General features: G+C 32.7%; 1 protein-coding gene across 6 annotated transcripts in view; it reads right to left on the bottom strand.

Annotated features, from left to right (window-relative positions):
• LOC143241949 (uncharacterized) overlaps nt 1–17,563 on the bottom strand; it is a 59,429-nt gene that overhangs the window by 6,950 nt on the left and 34,916 nt on the right. For 4 of the 6 annotated variants that reach the window (XM_076485288.1, XM_076485301.1, XM_076485269.1 and 1 more), the window contains 8 exons: nt 15,454–15,516; nt 13,320–13,367; nt 12,399–12,548; nt 10,765–10,935; nt 5,562–5,649; nt 4,571–4,710; nt 3,951–4,011; nt 2,355–2,416 (listed from right to left, as the gene is read on the bottom strand). In XM_076485288.1, coding sequence (XP_076341403.1) covers nt 2,355–2,416; nt 3,951–4,011; nt 4,571–4,710; nt 5,562–5,649; nt 10,765–10,935; nt 12,399–12,548; nt 13,320–13,367; nt 15,454–15,516 — 783 coding nt within the window. The remainder of the gene's footprint in view (nt 1–2,354; nt 2,417–3,950; nt 4,012–4,570; nt 4,711–5,561; nt 5,650–10,764; nt 10,936–12,398; nt 12,549–13,319; nt 13,368–15,453; nt 15,517–17,563) is intronic. The other 2 variants (XM_076485280.1, XM_076485296.1) reach the window with 2 other exon arrangements.

Below are 17,563 nucleotides of genomic sequence, written 5' to 3'. Positions count from 1 at the left end.
CCATGAAATAAAGACAACCTAAATTAATATTTTATATTTTTCAGTTTATAGATCGTGAAAGCCTGAATGTACATAATATATGGGTTGTTATCACCTAGTTCCTTATCTATAATCTAAATGAACACAACACACTATAATTACAAAGGAGCACTACACTCCTTTGATCAGGACTTTTTTTCATTGATCAGTATCACTAATACAGGTTACTCTTGCATGAATACTGTTATGTGATTTTCATTAAAAACTAATTAAATAGCCCTATTTTTAACATTTCAGTCCTGAAAAGCAAAGATAAACATCACTCATGAGTTGTAGTGTACTATTCCTTCTTGAGGTTTAACTTTATGGGTCAGTATGGTTCAGGGACATTGCATTTTGGGCTTATAGTCAGACAGTTACAAGTTTTAGACTAGCCAGCATCATGTTGTTGTGTCCCTGAGCAAGGTACTTTATCCCACTTGTTTCCATCTACCAAAATGTATAAGTACCAGCTGGTAGCTGGGGGTTAACTGCAATGGACTGGCATTCCATCCGAGGTGGGATGGGTCACCATACTCACAAGCTTGTGTCATTGGAACCTGTGTTCAAAAGCCTCAGTATTATTTGCCTTAAGCACAGCACAGGTTTAAATATTCCTTTTTTATGTTCTGTGCTTGTTTAAATTTTACAAACATTTACATTGATGCTATGTTTCAAGAAACACTTATCCAACACAGAAAAGTAAGAGCTTTAACAGGGATGTTGGAATCTTGTAGTACAGCACAGTCAAGCAATTTGAGGAAGTTGACTTTTAATGACAAATATTCAATGCTATAAATATTGAACTTTACTGCAGATAGGTAGACACAAGTTGGCAAAGCATTGGAAAATAAGTAGGTCTAAAAACTGTTATAAACATGAGGTAAGTGTAGATGTTTTTCCTACCTTTCCCTAAATTTGTCCATCGCAGCTCAAAATTAAATACATGCAAAAAATATATAATTTTAGATGCATCTTTTGTCATTATTTAGGCCCAATAGATAAATTTAGATACTAAAAGCTGATTGGGCAAATGATTCGTGGGGGAAAACAAAATCTGGAATGCTTTATTTTTTACACACCCTTGATTTGAAGCTGCAATGGACAAATTTAATAGGAATGTGGGAAAAATACCAGCTGCATGACATTGTGTTTATTAACTTGTTTATATGCAAATTACTAAACTAAATGTTAAATTTGTATTGGTTATATAGTGTCTAGCTACAAATTGTGTTAAAATTACGTATTAACTGATAAGACACTACAAACACTTTATAAATAAAGAACAAACTGTATATATAAAAAACGTCCTTTACACATATTGCATGTAATATACAAGTGGGGAATTGTTTTTGTTCTTCGGGATAACTCGAAAACCTGTTAAATCCACAACACATACACTGCTGTTTTCTTTTTAATGAATTTCTGATGGGACCAAAATAAGCATTTCTTTTTATTTGATTCATTTGTCCAGTTTAAACTAGTTTGGTAGTTTCCAAGTTTAACTTACTTATGACTATTCTGACCACCCTGAACAGTTGAATAACAAATACAAGAAGGCCTGGGGCATATTTCAAAAACAACACATGAAGTAAAATGCAAAATATTCACTCACTAGCACTGGCTCATACTTTAAAAGCTATCTGAAATTGACAATTAAACAACATTTTTATTAAGGATCAGGCTTTTTGGTTTCATAACTTAGAAGTTTTGGTTCTCTGTATTTATTCATATTTTCTCAATACTGTTAAAATTTTAAAGTTTAAGCTAAGTTTTAAATTTTGAGTTGATATGGATCTCACCTATTGATATGGAAAACACCTATTTTAACTAACCACTAATTCTCCTACATCTGTAAAGGTCTTTTGTGTTACAAATTTTCAATCACAAAAGTGTGTTATGACACAAGATACCTGTGATGTGGAAATCTTAACTGACTGTAAGTATTTATGCATAGAATTGGATAAATGGCCAGATTATAGACACCTATGAATCAAGCATAATCATCCTAACATTTGAACTGCATATCCAAACAAGGCAATCAACAACTGAGCAATATCTATCATTTGAAGCAGATATTCATAACCAAATAGCAGGTTTAACTGTTATTCTTAATACACATTCACAGTCAGAAGCATGACAAGTATTTAGTAGTACCATAATTCCAATCTGATGCGCTGACCAGTAGGCAACATTTAGACATGATGCAAGAACAAAAACCAAATTAGGCTTGCAGAATTTAACAGTAGTGCTGAAACACAGATACCTTTTAACAACTGAAATACAAGATTTAACAAAAGATAAAATCACAATGTATATTTTAGCATCTTGGTTACCTTTAAATCAGAACCAGATGAAATCTGATTGGTACCTCCAGCACTAAATGGATCAGGTGTCACTAAAAGAGGAAAAGTAATACTGATAATACGAAATTGTTCTACTTAACAACTTACTTCTATAGAAAACCTGTTATACATACCAGATACTTTTAGTAATAACTCTTTATGTAATTTATTTTAATTAACTTTTAAAGAAGTATCCTACCGATAACATACTTTCAAAGTAACTATCCTACTCATTATTTACTTTTAAGAAACTATCCTATTGATAATGTACTTTTAAGGAACTATCCTATTTCAGATAAGTGCAAAACATGATACTACACATAGGATCTACATATCCTTTCTCATAAATATTTAACACCTGGATGCTTCGAGATGAATTTTTATGCCAAATTTTGAAGAAAGAAATGACATACTATCAAGCATAAGGACACAAATAATTTTTTTTGTATCTACAAGTTTATCATCTGTTTTAATGCAACTGAGCTTTGAATTCCAAAATTTGTGCAATGTAGGCTTATTACATGCAGCATTGCACTGATACATTGAAAAGGTATTTCCTTCCTTGAATCACAAGGCTGATCAATATTGTTAGACTGTTTAATAGTAGCAGCTGGGATAATTTCACTCATTTGCACCCAAGACTATGTTATTTAACATTAAATGTTTGTTATTTATAGAACAGACAATTTCTAATATCAAAACTAAATTTTATGAAGTAATTACAAGATATGGAACAATAAGTGGTACCTGCAAAAAACAAAACAAAAATATAATTAAGATTGAAATTGAGAGAAAAATGTCAGCCATATTTCTGTTGAAAGATTCATAAAGGATATAGACTCAATACTCAGACTCTCATAATACTAACACAGAAATATACACTTTACAAACTTACTTTGATAGTAAAGTTGCTCTGTTATATTAAAGGTAACTGTCAAAGTTTATAATGTTATATACCAACATGTATGTATCATACGTCTTGGACTTTTAAAAATGATTTAAAGTGATTCAGACTACATGCACCATTGTTTGTTTGTGATACACAAAAATATCTAAAGTTAATTATCTACAAGAGGCCTTTCACTTAGTCTTCAAAAGTATGACATAAATACCACATATGTTTAAGAATGTTTAAGCAATTAACAATAGAGATAAACAGTGCTGGTGAACTTAAATATTTACAAACACACATGACAAATCTGTTGTGCAGAAGTTCAAGCATTGGCACTTCTTAGTGTTTGTTGCTCTTGAAAAGTTTAGTGTTAATAACTTAACATTTTCTGGCTGCTTCCTCTAAAAAATTTGGAGTGCTCTAAATACTGTCTTTCAAAGATAGAAGTCTGATATCCATAAGAACAGGTAAAGTACATAAGGTTTGCGCATAGAAAACAAAGTTATTAGTCATAGCAGCAGTATAAAAATAAATGGTTAAAAAATGTTGAGCTGAATTTCTTCTGGAAAGGTTTAGCTTAATAAAGCAGCTCATGAGTCTTGTCAGTCACATACTATACATTTTTGTTTATTTACAACAGAAAGCAATTTATACTGAGTAGTAAAGTAAATATATTTTAATTATCAATATCTTACCAGACACAGAAGTTGTTGCTGGAAAATTAGCAAATGGTTCGGAACTTTGGAAAGGATCAACCTAGTGGCACAAAGTGTTGCAGTATATGAATGCAAAAGTAGTACAACTAATATTGCTTAAGTACTTTAGCATAAATAATACTTAATACTTTATGTTATAAGTAATGTATTGTTAACATAGACATTTCGTTCCTAATTATAGGATGGCTTGTGATATTTTAATAAGTAACATACAATGTAGCTAACATTAATGCAGCATGTTTTATAGCTACATTTCTATACTGTTTTTATATAGGCTTTAAAGGAATATAAAATGTTCTTCACACCAAAAATGGTAAAATCATACATTTAAGAAAAGAGAATTCTTTTTTAAATATGTATAAACTAGACAGTAAATGGGAATTCAATAATTAGCACATTTACTAAAGAGGTATTAATAATTACCACACTTAAAAAGGTATTAATAATTACACACCAAACAGGTATTAATAATTACCACACTTACTAAACAGGTATTAATAATTACACACCAAACAGGTATTAATAATTACCACACTTACTAAACAGGTATTAATAATTAGCACAATTATTAAAGAGGTGTTAATAATTAGCATACTTACTTTCTGTTCTTGATCAGAAATGCCAGAAGTATTTTGTTTTGGCTCAGGTGGGTGATTTCTAAGTCCATCATTAAATGGATCCCAACCAAATGGATCTGCAAATCCTTTACTTGCTGGTCCATTAGTTTTAAGGGAATCTTCTGAATGAGAATATAGTGTGAAGACTTTGAAACTCAGAGAACAAGGAGGAAAAGAAGGCAACCACTACATCAAATCAACTATTTTTGAGCTTTTTTTCCATACATAAAAAATATGACAACATTTCAAAGAAAATGAAATATCCAAATGTTCCTTGTATGTTATACAACATGTAATTATGACTCTGAAAAGCTACACCAGGTAAATTTACTATTTTGCCTATCTTATTTTTCTCTGCTATGATTTATTTAAGGTTACACTGTACAAGTCACCAATTTCTCTACATTTATATACATTTTCACAAAGTGGGAGAAACTTCTCAATTTTACTGCTGTTGTCCTGATGTATTAACAACACTGGAGAAAACTGGATAAAGAAAAATTTTTTACACAATATTATACTCTTCCTTAAGTGCTTTCAATAAAATAGTTGACCTATTTCAATTTACATTCAAGGCTGTCTTCAATTGTTATCCTTTAATTTTTACCATTTAAAGTTTCCTTATCTAGAGTGCAACTGCCCATCACTAGGTAATTTTTTACCTAGAGAAAACAGTTTATTTTTCTTATAGTTCACATCACTATACCTATCTTTATGTGCAATAAACTTACGAAAATCTTGTGCAAATCAGATGTGTGCTAGGTTTATCCTTAGAATATACATATATGAGGTTCACACACAGACAAAACCAAGATATTTAAATGTACAGATAAAAACAAAACAGTTCATTGTCAAGAAGTACAAAATTCATTTGAAATATAACATGAAGATGTAATTCAAAAATTAACATATTTTATGGCTACACAAAGGATGATGTAAAAATGAAAAGTGAACTATACTAATGTACACTCACCTTTAAAAGTATCTTCATAATTAACTGCATCTAGATCAGTATATCCATTGACTTCACTGAAAGGGTCTGTATCTTTAAATGGATCATCCTATAATGTTAACATAAATACGATGTATGAAAATAATGACTTTGTCACTACAGAAATAAGCAGTAAGAAATCAATCAATAAACAAAGTGTTACTTTTTATACAAATACTGGGTTTATTGGAAAACAAAGTAAGAGAACATTCTTTACTTATGCCTGCAGTTAGAATTAACCAAAAGTCCTTGGATCTTTGCAAGAAAAACAACAAAGGACACGTTATCAGAGGTAAAATGCACTTAAGAAGCTGACAAACAAGTCCAAATACACAATTAGAAGTAATAAACTCAGAAATCTGTTCATATATTAAGATTAATTGATTGATTTAGTGTTTTATGGCACAAAGCAGCTAGGCTATCTGCACCAAACGTCCGGTTAAAAGGTAAAAATAAATTAAATGTAGTAAAATACAGAAAAGGAAATGAAGGTAAAACAAAACATCATTGAAAAACAGAAAAAAAATAAAACCAATGTTGACACCTAGTTTACAATGGCAAGAGAGAAAGCAGAGTAAGAGAAGTTGTGAAGTACTTACTCCAGCAAAATGGTAATGATCATAACCCGCCAGGAAGACTAACAGGGAAGTACAAGAACCACCGTCAGTCACCTGAGGTTGGTCTTTCCAATCCTGGTTCTGGGTTATGTGTCATTATGGCCAGTACCAAAGGGTAAAGTAATAAAAGTTTAAAAGACATGCAGCAAAATTGGAATAACAACTCGCCAGGACAACTAACGGGTAGTTCAAACGAATAGTTCAAACAGTAGCGTTAGTCACCTGAAGTTGGCCTTTCCAGTCCTGGTGTAGAGTTATTTAATGTTCTGGCCATTTTTCAATGTCAAATTGAACTAGAGAGAATGAAACTGTGAAAAGGGAACCACAATTAAAAAGGTATAATGAATAAATATCCAACACTTAATAAACTAAAAACTTTCTGAAGGTGGACAGTGTCACCATCACCAATAACACTGTCCAATGTTACAGACAAACCCTGGGACAGAACATGTTTAAAATAGTGCTGTCGTTGAGAGTTGTAATGATGGCAAGAAAGTAAAATGTAGCTTACAGTGATTTGAGTGTTACACAAACAACACACTGGTGCATCAGTTCCAGGTAAAAGAAAACAATGAGTTAAAAAACTGTGACCAATGCGTAGTCTAGTTAGAACAACTTCCTCCTTCCAAACCTTACGGATGCTAGATGGCCAAAGCCCAATATAGGGTTTTATTTGAAAAAGCTTGTTGTCGTGTTGCTCACTCCAAGTGGACTGCCAGCTGGCACAGAGCCGAGCCTTGAATGCAGGACCATAGTCCATGTACGGAATAGGCACAGTGGTGATAGTGCTGGAGCATATAGATTTAGCTGCCGTGTCTGTAAGCTTGTTCCCGTGAATACCAACATGGCCTGGTATCCAGAAAAACTGGATAGAAGTAGATGTTAACGAGAAATGGGCCAGTCGGTTTTGAAGAACAGGATGTGAGCCAACGTGAAGTGATTCCAGGGCCAGTATAGAACTAAGCGAGTCAGTATAAATAGTGCAGTTAGAGTACTGCTCAGCTTCAATATGATCCAGGGCAAAAGATATGGCATACAGTTCAGTAGTGAACACAGAAGCTGTAGAAAGGATTCTGCACGCAACCACCGAACCGCAGCAAACTATAATAGAGCCCACTGAATTACCTGATTTGGAACCATCTGTATAAATGGGAATGGAATGATTGTTTGAAAGATGTTCATTAAATAAATGATGGTACTTCCAATCTGGAGTATCTGCCTTTTTCAGATGACTGAAAGAAAAGTCACATTTGGGGGCTGTAATAAGCCATGGTGGGATGGGCTGACCTGTGGAATCTGCAATGTTATCCAAGGACAGACCCAATTCATCCAATTGCACCTGGATGCGAAGGCCAAAAGGAGCAATGGCAGATTGTCTGTTCTGAAAAAAGTAAGGCCCACTGAGAAAGGAAAACATATCCCCAGGTGGGATGCTTTGGTAAGGAACGAAATTTCGAAGAATATAGTAAAGATAGAAAAAGGTAAAAGGAAAAAGGCAAGCAGGATTCCACCATAGACGAGGATATCATGAAAAACGTGTCGAGGTTTTAGGAATACACTGAGCAGCTTCTTGTATAATCCAGCCAGTTACCGCTGCCACACAGTCGTCTATTGATGGCAGGATCAAGTTCTGCGAGAGCAGTGAAAGTGGACCAGTCTGTCTGATCCAGCTTCCACTGGGGCACGTGGGTAGGGTGGCATCGACCACAGCCAATCTCTCTCAAAAATATAGGAAAATTATCACTGCCTAGTGGATAATTGTCAACACTCCATGAAAAATGGGAAAATAATGAAGGGGAGCAAACTGAGAGATCAATAGCAGTAAAGGACTGACTAGGTGCATGAAAATAAGTGGAAGAACCAGTATTGAAAAGAAAAAGATTGTGATCAGAGAGCATACGCTCTACAGTGCAACCCCTCCTATCAATAACAGCACTTCCACAGAGGGGATGATGTCCATTAACGTCCCCCAGGATTAGAAAGGGAGACGGCAACTGTTCAACGAGAGCATCAAGGTCTGATTGATCATATGTCTCTCCAGGGGACAGGTAGAGAGAACAAACAGTGATGGTATGACCCAAGGAAACACGGATGGCTACGGCCTCCAAGGGTGTGTTGAGTGACAAAGACAGGGTGGGCACATGCTGATCAACCAATAGTGCCACCCCCTCCATGTACTTGTCCACCAGACAGCCTGTCATTTCTGTACAGAGAAAATTGAAAATGGTGACTGTATCAGCAAGTTTGAGAAATGTTTCTTGTAAGGAAAGACATACAGGATGGTAGAAAGCAATCAATGTTTTGATATCATCCAGATTAGAACGTAAACCTCGACAGTTCCATTGTATCAAGGTGGCCATTCTTAATGACGGGTAGGCAAAGTGACTGAAAAACCCTTCTGTTTACGACCATGTCTTTTTTCCTTACTGTCCTTAGTCGGAGGAGGTCTATTGACTTCCATGGATCCTGCCCTGGGTCGATTGGGCAGGTCTTTGTTATTGGAAGGGGATTCCAGGGACTGAGGACACGAACGAATGATTGTTTTGCATCGTGGGGTGGGAGAAAAAGATGTATCAGAAGAAATGCCTGTATCTGAAACTGAAGGATGTGGATCTTGAGGTTTGTTGGAATGTATGGGAGGAACAGAGATGGGTGTGGAAGTCGATTCATCAACCTTTTTTACCATGGAGGTCAAAAGGCTTTCATTTGTTTTGAAAACGATTCTCTTAGAGGCACAGAGAGATCTGTTTGCACTCCCACTATAGTTGTGGAATGAAGTGCAGCAGCATATGTCCAAGATGAAGTGGCAGGCAGCAATTTCCGAGCCTCAGGATAACTAATCTTATGAGTCGTTTTCAAACGCTGCACCTCTTTTTCCTCCAACCATTTTGGGCAAGAACAAAAGTAGAAAGGGTGAGAACCATTGCAGTTGACACAATGTGGGTCTATGTCACATTCATAGGCATCGTGGTTCTTGCCACTGCAACGAAAACGTCAGGGAACCATGACATGATGTCTTTGAGTGGCCAAACCTCTGACATTGGAAACATCTGAGAGGGTATGGAATGTATGGCCGTACCCTGCAAATTAGATAACCTGCTTTGATGGTGGCAGGTGCATGTGATGATGTAAATGTCAAAACGAGGGTATTTGTTGGCAGTGTAACTCCATCTTTGCGAGTGGATATGCGCCTCACTGCAGAAACTCCGCGAGTGGAGAGATCAGAGAGAATCTCTGACTCGGGGACATTCTTCAAATCCCTCTCAACAATAACTCCTCGTGATGAATTCAAGTTAGCATGAGGGGCAACCTCAATAGGTATATCCCCAATTGCCTTTGAATTCAAGAGGAGTTCACTGTGGTGGGTTGTGGATGTTTCAACTTATATGTTGAAACTATAACTTTTATTCTTATACTGCATATATTAGCAACATTTCAGATCTATCACTTTTTCTAAGAACATTCAGTCCAACAGACAAGTTTTGGTATTGAATGAAAGGTCTATTGGGCAATAGCTTGTAAGAGAGAAAAATCAGACCTGAAATATTCTTCTCATACACCTTTGCTTTAAAATCTAAAATGGATAAATTGAAAGGAATGTTTAAAAATATTCACATTTGATTTTCTTTTCATAACAAATGGCAGATATCTGTTTCTAACGCTTAGCAAGCTTTTCATGTTTAAGGCAAAATTTTTTAGGCTTGCATTTATATATAAATAGCACTTCAGAAACACTTTTGTCTTTCATCACCCAGCTCAACACACAAGTTTTGGTATTAAGTGAGGGGTCTCTCGGACAGTGACTGGGAAAGGACTAAACATAAGACCCAAATTTATAATTTTTCACACATTTAATTTGGAATACAAAATGGACAAATTAAGAGAGTTGTCAAAAATGAAATCTGCAGTTTGATATTTTGACCATAAAGTCACAAATACACGTTTCTTTAAAATTGTATAAACAAGACCAAATACAAGGGGTTGAATATGTCACATTAATATTATTTTTAATAAACAAATCAGCCAGTCAAGTGACAACCACAGTCAATATATAAAGTTGCAGTGGAATAGCATGTACAAGAATTATATTTAGAAATTATGTAGTGTTTCACAAGATGTGTGATGTCACCAAAACATTGATCACTTTCAAGAAGAGTAAATAAGTAGCCCTTTCTTATGTGAAAAATTCACACACTAAGATGATAATGATGTGTTCACACCAGAAGTTTAAAGTTGCTAAGATGGAGATATTCCTTATGTTTAAATGTGTTGTGAAATAAATATGGATAAACTTGGGGAAGCAAAATCATCCAGAAAGATACCTTCAATAAGTTGTACTTCAGCCATGGTAAAAATTTACCATGTTTACAAATATGTAATATTAAAATATTACATTATTTTGCAGCATTCCAACAAACCTAAGTATTACATACATTATTTTAGTATTTCATCTCTAATTATGCTTATTAACAACAACAACAAAATCACAATTACAGTAATTCACGTTAGAAAATAAAACATTTGGAACTCAAAAGAAAAAAATCTAACTAGAAAACAACAATACTAACTGTGTTTGACAACTTCTGATATTCTGATTCTAGACTGATTGGAGTAAAAGTCTGTTGTAAGGATTCAATGATGTCAGCCATGGTATCAGTATTAACAGCAGAATCAAACTGTTCTAATGCTTCTTGCATTTTGGTTTGCTGATCTTGAAGCTGGACAACCTTCTCTTGGGTCTTAAAGAAATAACAAAAGCAATACCTATCAGAATGCACTGTATCATCAGTTAGATAGCCTCACTATTAATAGATTTCCAGTTCTATTTTCAATGATGCCTAACAAGGTTTGACAAAATTAGCAGACTTATGTTAGTCCTAAATGCATATATTAAATAATGCAAAATAATCTTTGTAATTGTAATAATTAATAATAATTATTAACAATTAATTATGATATAAATAGTAATATATATTCAAAATTATTTTACGTGTTATGACCAACTGAACTAATGTTTCACAAAATGGAATACTGTATGTCATTAATCAACACAACGATGACAGCAACAATGAACATTCGGCTATACTGAGTTTTGAGCAAGCATATGTATATTTTGAAATGTTCAAGAACTAAATGTGTTGCTGTACACACACATGCTGAATGTTTGTCGTTGCTGCCATCATTCTGTTGTTCATTATTAAACCTCAATTTCTGTTGATTGAATCTGTCGCTACTATGTCATTACATTCAACATATATAACAATAAGTTGATCAAATAACAAAAATAGTCTTTACATAAACACCCATGTATGTTAATAGCAAGTTGACTGTACAGTTAAAACTTACCAATAAAAATATTAATAAAAACATTAACTGATTATATAATTATGGAATTTGAAAAAAAATTCTACATTTTTGGAAACTCAATCTTTATAGCCTTTTGTATAAAATGACCAACTTGATTCTAAGCATGTTGCTTATCAACAATTTAAACCCATAATACTTTTGTATATTTTGTTGGAATTATTTTTATGATTTCCTAGTGATTATTACCATACCTTATAAAATTATATTTACTTAATTTTTTGAATAAAAATATGGCCGGATTAATTTTCAGCCAAAGGACATAAATGTTATCAGATGCTGTCGCCATCTCATGGATAAATCTGGATTTTTCAGCCAGACTCTGATAGCACTCACTTTGGTTTGGTGAGTTAAATCAAACACAAATGTTTTTGTTTCACCTTGAGTCACTTAATGCCAAAAACAATAAACTAAAAATAGGTTAACTGGTGAAAATTTAGTGATAACATCATTACTGAAGATCAATCGTGGTATTTGATCCTTACTTGTTTGGCCTATGTTTTACTGGAACTGGTCAGGCTTAATAAGAAAGATTACCAGGTAGAACAAAGCACACATACACAGTAGTTTTTGATGACTAGAAAACAATAAAATATTATTATCTGGTTCAATTTCAGTGAAATCTTTTCACACATTTTCTACTTAGTACTTACATTATTAAGTTTGTGTACTTAAATTTATTTTAATTTAAAGCATGGCAATTCTTAGGACATAAACATATCGATCTAAAGTTAGAGCTTTTGAAAATCCTGAACACAAAAATATTTTCTGTTTCTTGCCTGAAAGTAAAATGTCATACCCATGACCCAATCATCAGAAAAACAAATTTAATGTGTACCTGTGAAACTTGAGTCTGATTTTCTTGTAGAGTTTCAGTCAGTATTTCTAATTCACTTCTTTTTGATTCTACTTTCTGTTCTAACTGTGATTCTTCTTGCCTCAGTTCATTCAACTCACATCTTTTCTTATCAAGTGTTTCCTCTTGATCCTGTATGTTTGAAAACACATTTCATAATTAATCTAGAATTTTAAATTAAAATTAATTTAAACTAGTCAAGTCTGAGATACTTGATTTAGCAACTTAACTCATTTAGTGACACCTTAATTAATTTTAGGTTCATAACTGTCACGTTCGTAACTGTTTTATAAATATTGCATGACATATAAATTCCTCTCGTTGTATCAAAATGCAAGACATGTGACACAATGATTTTATATTGTACTAAAATAATATTATAATACATATTTTTTATCATAACTTTCAGTGATATTATTATGATGTTACTTTAGAGAATATATTATTATAATTATTCACATGAGAAAATTTGATATTAGCATAGAAACAATCCTACTAACTAAAGATACAGTATATAAGCATTACAAAAATATCATAAAACCTTAAGAATCTTGGCCATAAAGAACTATAATTTAAATGGTTTAATTATGGAAAAAAAAACTTTGTACTTCCCATAAGGCACATAATTTTCATTTCTTCTACAAGTTATAATGTTTAGTTGGTTTTGAGAGTTTTCATAGGAAATGGTCTATGTTTAAAACAACCAGTTAAACTTTATTTTGCAACTAATGCAAATTATCTAACATAAGAAACAAATATTAAATGTTGTATAATATACATTATTAACCACGACAACATAAACTAATTACTTATTATCTATTTTGAAAATTTTTACTATAAAAAACCTGTTACATCACTTTAATGACGTCTACTGCTACCTAAACACTAAAAAGTTAATCAAACCTTCAAAGACTTTTTCTGGTCTTCTACTTGTTTTTTCAAGCTTTCCACCTTGTAAAGAAAAACAACAACAAACAATAAAACAAGACCACAAATGCATGAATACTTTTTATATATTATTGTAAATTTAAAAAAAATTAAATATTTGAATATAATAGAGATGCATTTGCACTCTGCCAGGCAATCTGTTTATTTCTAGCCATGCATATCATATTCATATTAAGTGAATATACACAAGCTATCTTTTCAATTAAAGCTATATAAGCACTAAATTTTACAACAAAAAGAAATAAGCACACAAAAACAAAATACTGTAACCTACATATACATACAAAAAAAACTTGCATTTTGAGTAAAATATTTGTATGATATGCAGAGATGTCGTTAAATTTCCATAACAACACCCAATGCATAAACATTGTACTACTGAGGTACAATAACTATGACAACTTTGCCTGAACTAGAGATGTATTTGATAAAACCATTGAGCAAGTGGTGTCTTCATGGTGTATTACAGTAAGAAGTATGAATAATTCAATCTTGACATACATCTATAGTGAATGGCTGGAGATAAATAGTGTGCAAATATACATTAGTATTTCATGGTGATCTATTACATAAAATACAATTGATACTATATCTTTTCAAGTAGTAGGTAGCTGGGCACAGAAAGGTATTATTATGCGAATATCTAACAATCATTCGTGTTTACTAATTTATAAAGGCTGGCTAAAAAATGTCTTGATAAATAACATTATGGACCTTTTAATTGACCAACACTAGAAAAATTGAAACTTATATTTAAAAAATCTGCCAAGCATTTTGGTACAATATCGTGCAAAGGATATTGTGTATTGTCATTTATTTTAGGTGATTAAATATGATTACAGTAGTAACACATGGTATAAGGGTGGTACACTTGTACTGGTACCTAATGTTCATGTGATTTTAATCTCATAGGATATGCCATGAGTCAAGAAAAAAATCTACCAAAACTTTTACTGGGTTTGGCTGTAACTTTAATATTTTTCCAATCTAGAACGTAACTGTTAATATGATTGTTACATGCTAAGCTTGAAACATCAGTACACCTGAACTTGATAAATAATTTTAGTGTTTTTAATATCCATATTTCATGTTTTATTTATATAACCACAACAGATTTCATGACATTTCACACAAAAATGTATATTAACACAACTGTACCACCAGAATACTACATGTTATCATAGATGGATTTAGGGTCAAATTTGTTTTGAGCTAACGGTTTCTACTCAGCCTTTTATGATAACAACTAAAGACTAAGGTAAAAATAAAACAATAACAATAAAAGCTAAACCCCAAGAGAGGCTTTGCTTTTGGACACAAGACAGGTCCTTTTTGTAATAGGCTATTCAGGAGCTTCAGCCTGGATCTATGGCCCCAATAGGCCTTCCTTAACATGCCCCTGTGTGTCACTACTGTCATCATATTTAATTACTTACAATGAATTACAATACATATTAGCCACAGAGAAAGACATTAAACTGTGCTAATGTTGGAAAGGTTTTTAACAACTTGATTCTAATGAAACTGTTTTAAAATTTTGTTTTAAGATCAATTTTATCTGGTTTATCACTGTTTAACCCTAAAAAGATCTTTAAGGTTACTATTTCAGCCTTTATGTATACAACAAAACTATATCTTTGTGATTCTCAAAATCAGAAATTCAGCTTTCAGATGTTTTACACTTTTAAATATAATAAAATATATGAATTTGATAAAATTGGTTCCACTTATTAAGAGTAAACAATTTTAACATGCTTGCTGCTGTTCCAAACATTATTATGATTTACAATGTTTTATAAAATGGATCATGTTATATTAAAGTGTAAAACAGCTCAACATTCCTGCCTTCCTACTATTTCATCTATCGAAACACAAATGCTTTAACATGCAGCATATTCAATGTTGAAGCAAAACATAAAGCAGTTGAGTAGCAACTTTTATTCAAACTTTCATAAATAAATAATCATATATGCAGTTTGAAACAGCCAAATGTGAAGGGAAAAAAATTAAACTGTAAAAGAAATATAATGATTTAAGATTCTCTTTCAAATATGAAAAATGATCAAACCTGAAGTTACTGTTAATATACCTGTTTAGCTCCCTCTTCTACTTTCTGCTTCAGGTCTGATAAACTATTTTCTACAGACGTTTTCTAATGGAGTAGGAAGCATGCAAAGGTAACTTAAAAAGAAAAAATGTGATAGAAAAACAAAACTAAAACTACTGTTAAATAAGTAAACTGAAATACAAATGAAAATTACTCCTCATTATACACTACTTTACTACCTGAGATATAATTTAATTATAAAATATACTGTTCATAGCACAGTTGGAGGTCAACAAACAATATGAAGTGTTTTATGAAATAAACCATACAACAGGTGTGTTGATTCAACACACACACACACACACACTGCCATTTTAGTTAGAGGATTTAAATTTATTATGTTTTCCTAACTTGCAAACTCAGGCTTTGAATGTGAATATTTTGATAATTTTTACCCTAAAAATCAGAATATGTCTTTATTAGGGATTTCTTTTGATATTATTGTTCTACCTCTATTTGAACATTACCCCCACTTCCCAAACACACACAAAATGTGTTATCACTGGCTATTATTTACAACAATTAAATCTTTAATATGCTAGTTATGGATTTATAAAGATTCATAGCTTATTGTTATAGTGGAAAGTGGACATATACTTCACTAAACACAGGTCAATACACAATGTTGGAACGAGGGCAAAGAAATGTAGCAAGTGTATGAAAATTAGGGGGATGGTGGTGGTGGAAAAGAACTTTTATACATTATTAATTAATTCTGTTATAGTCAAATAAATAAACCAAAAAACTCAATATGTTTTATAAATTAAAAGTGAAGACAATAAAATATTTTCATATCCCATCACAGCAAAAGAGTGACATGTACAGCATAAAGCAGGAAGCTACATCTATAATCCACTTAAATACATTTATAAATTCAGCAACACAAGAATTTAATTGCTGTAGTTTTATTAAATTGGTTTTGCCTGTTTATACATATTTATTATTAAGCATTGGTAAGATATAAAAAAACAAAACTGATCAGCAGGTGTGCCACTATTTACACCAGGGATTCACAAAATTTCTTAGCATAAAAAACCCAAAAACATTCCACATACTAAATGAGGCTCCAGATTAATAAACCTATAGAATCTGAATATTTTAAGAGTAGTCTTATGCACTTGCTACAAGCTCCATAACATTTTCCTGTGGTCCTTGTTTGGAAACCCTGATTCACACCTTCAATCAATAACTTTAGTTCATTAAAATAAAAAAACAAGAACACATAATTAGTGTGGCCTATTAGGCCTATAAGTAGAGCATGCTACATGTGTACATATTACTTATGATGTCTACAATAGTATGGCCTATTAGATCTACAAGTAGAGCATGCTACATGTGCACATACTATTATGATGTCTACAGTAGTGTGGCCTTTTAGGCCTACAACTAAAGCAAACTACATATGCACATACTACTGTGATAACTACAACAGTGTGAAGTTTTAGACCTACAAGTACAGCAAGCTACATATGCACATACTACTGTGATAACTACAACAGTGTGAAGTTTTAGGCCTACAAGTACAGCAAGCTACATATGCACATATTACTGTGATAACTACAACAGTGTGAAGTTTTAGGCCTACAAGTACAGCAAGCTACATATTTAGGCCAGTGTGAAGTTTTACACAAGTACAGCAAGCTACATATGCACATATTACTGTGATAACTACAACAGTGTGAAGTTTTAGGCCTACAAGCACAGCAAGCTACATATGCACATATTACTGTGATAACTACAACTACATAGCAAGCACATATGCACATATTACTGTGATAACTACAACAGTGTGAAGTTTTAGGCCTACAAGTACAGCAAGCTACATATGCACATATTACTGTGATAACTACAACAGTGTGAAGTTTTAGGCCTACAAGTACAGCAAGCTACATATGCACATACTACTGTGATAACTACAACAGTGTGAAGTTTTAGGCCTACAAGATAACTACAACAGTGTGAAGTTTTAGGCCTACAAGCTACATATGCACATACTACTGTGATAACTACAACAGTGTGAAGTTTTAGGCCTACAAGTACAGCAAGCTACATATGCACATATTACTGTGATATCTTTAAGCACAACTACATA

This window comes from Tachypleus tridentatus, chromosome 2, assembly GCF_004210375.1.
Source record: "Tachypleus tridentatus isolate NWPU-2018 chromosome 2, ASM421037v1, whole genome shotgun sequence".
Taxonomy (NCBI): domain Eukaryota; kingdom Metazoa; phylum Arthropoda; class Merostomata; order Xiphosura; family Limulidae; genus Tachypleus; species Tachypleus tridentatus.
The sequence above is the reverse complement of the archived record's forward strand: the minus strand, read 5'-3'. Positions and strand labels throughout refer to the sequence as shown.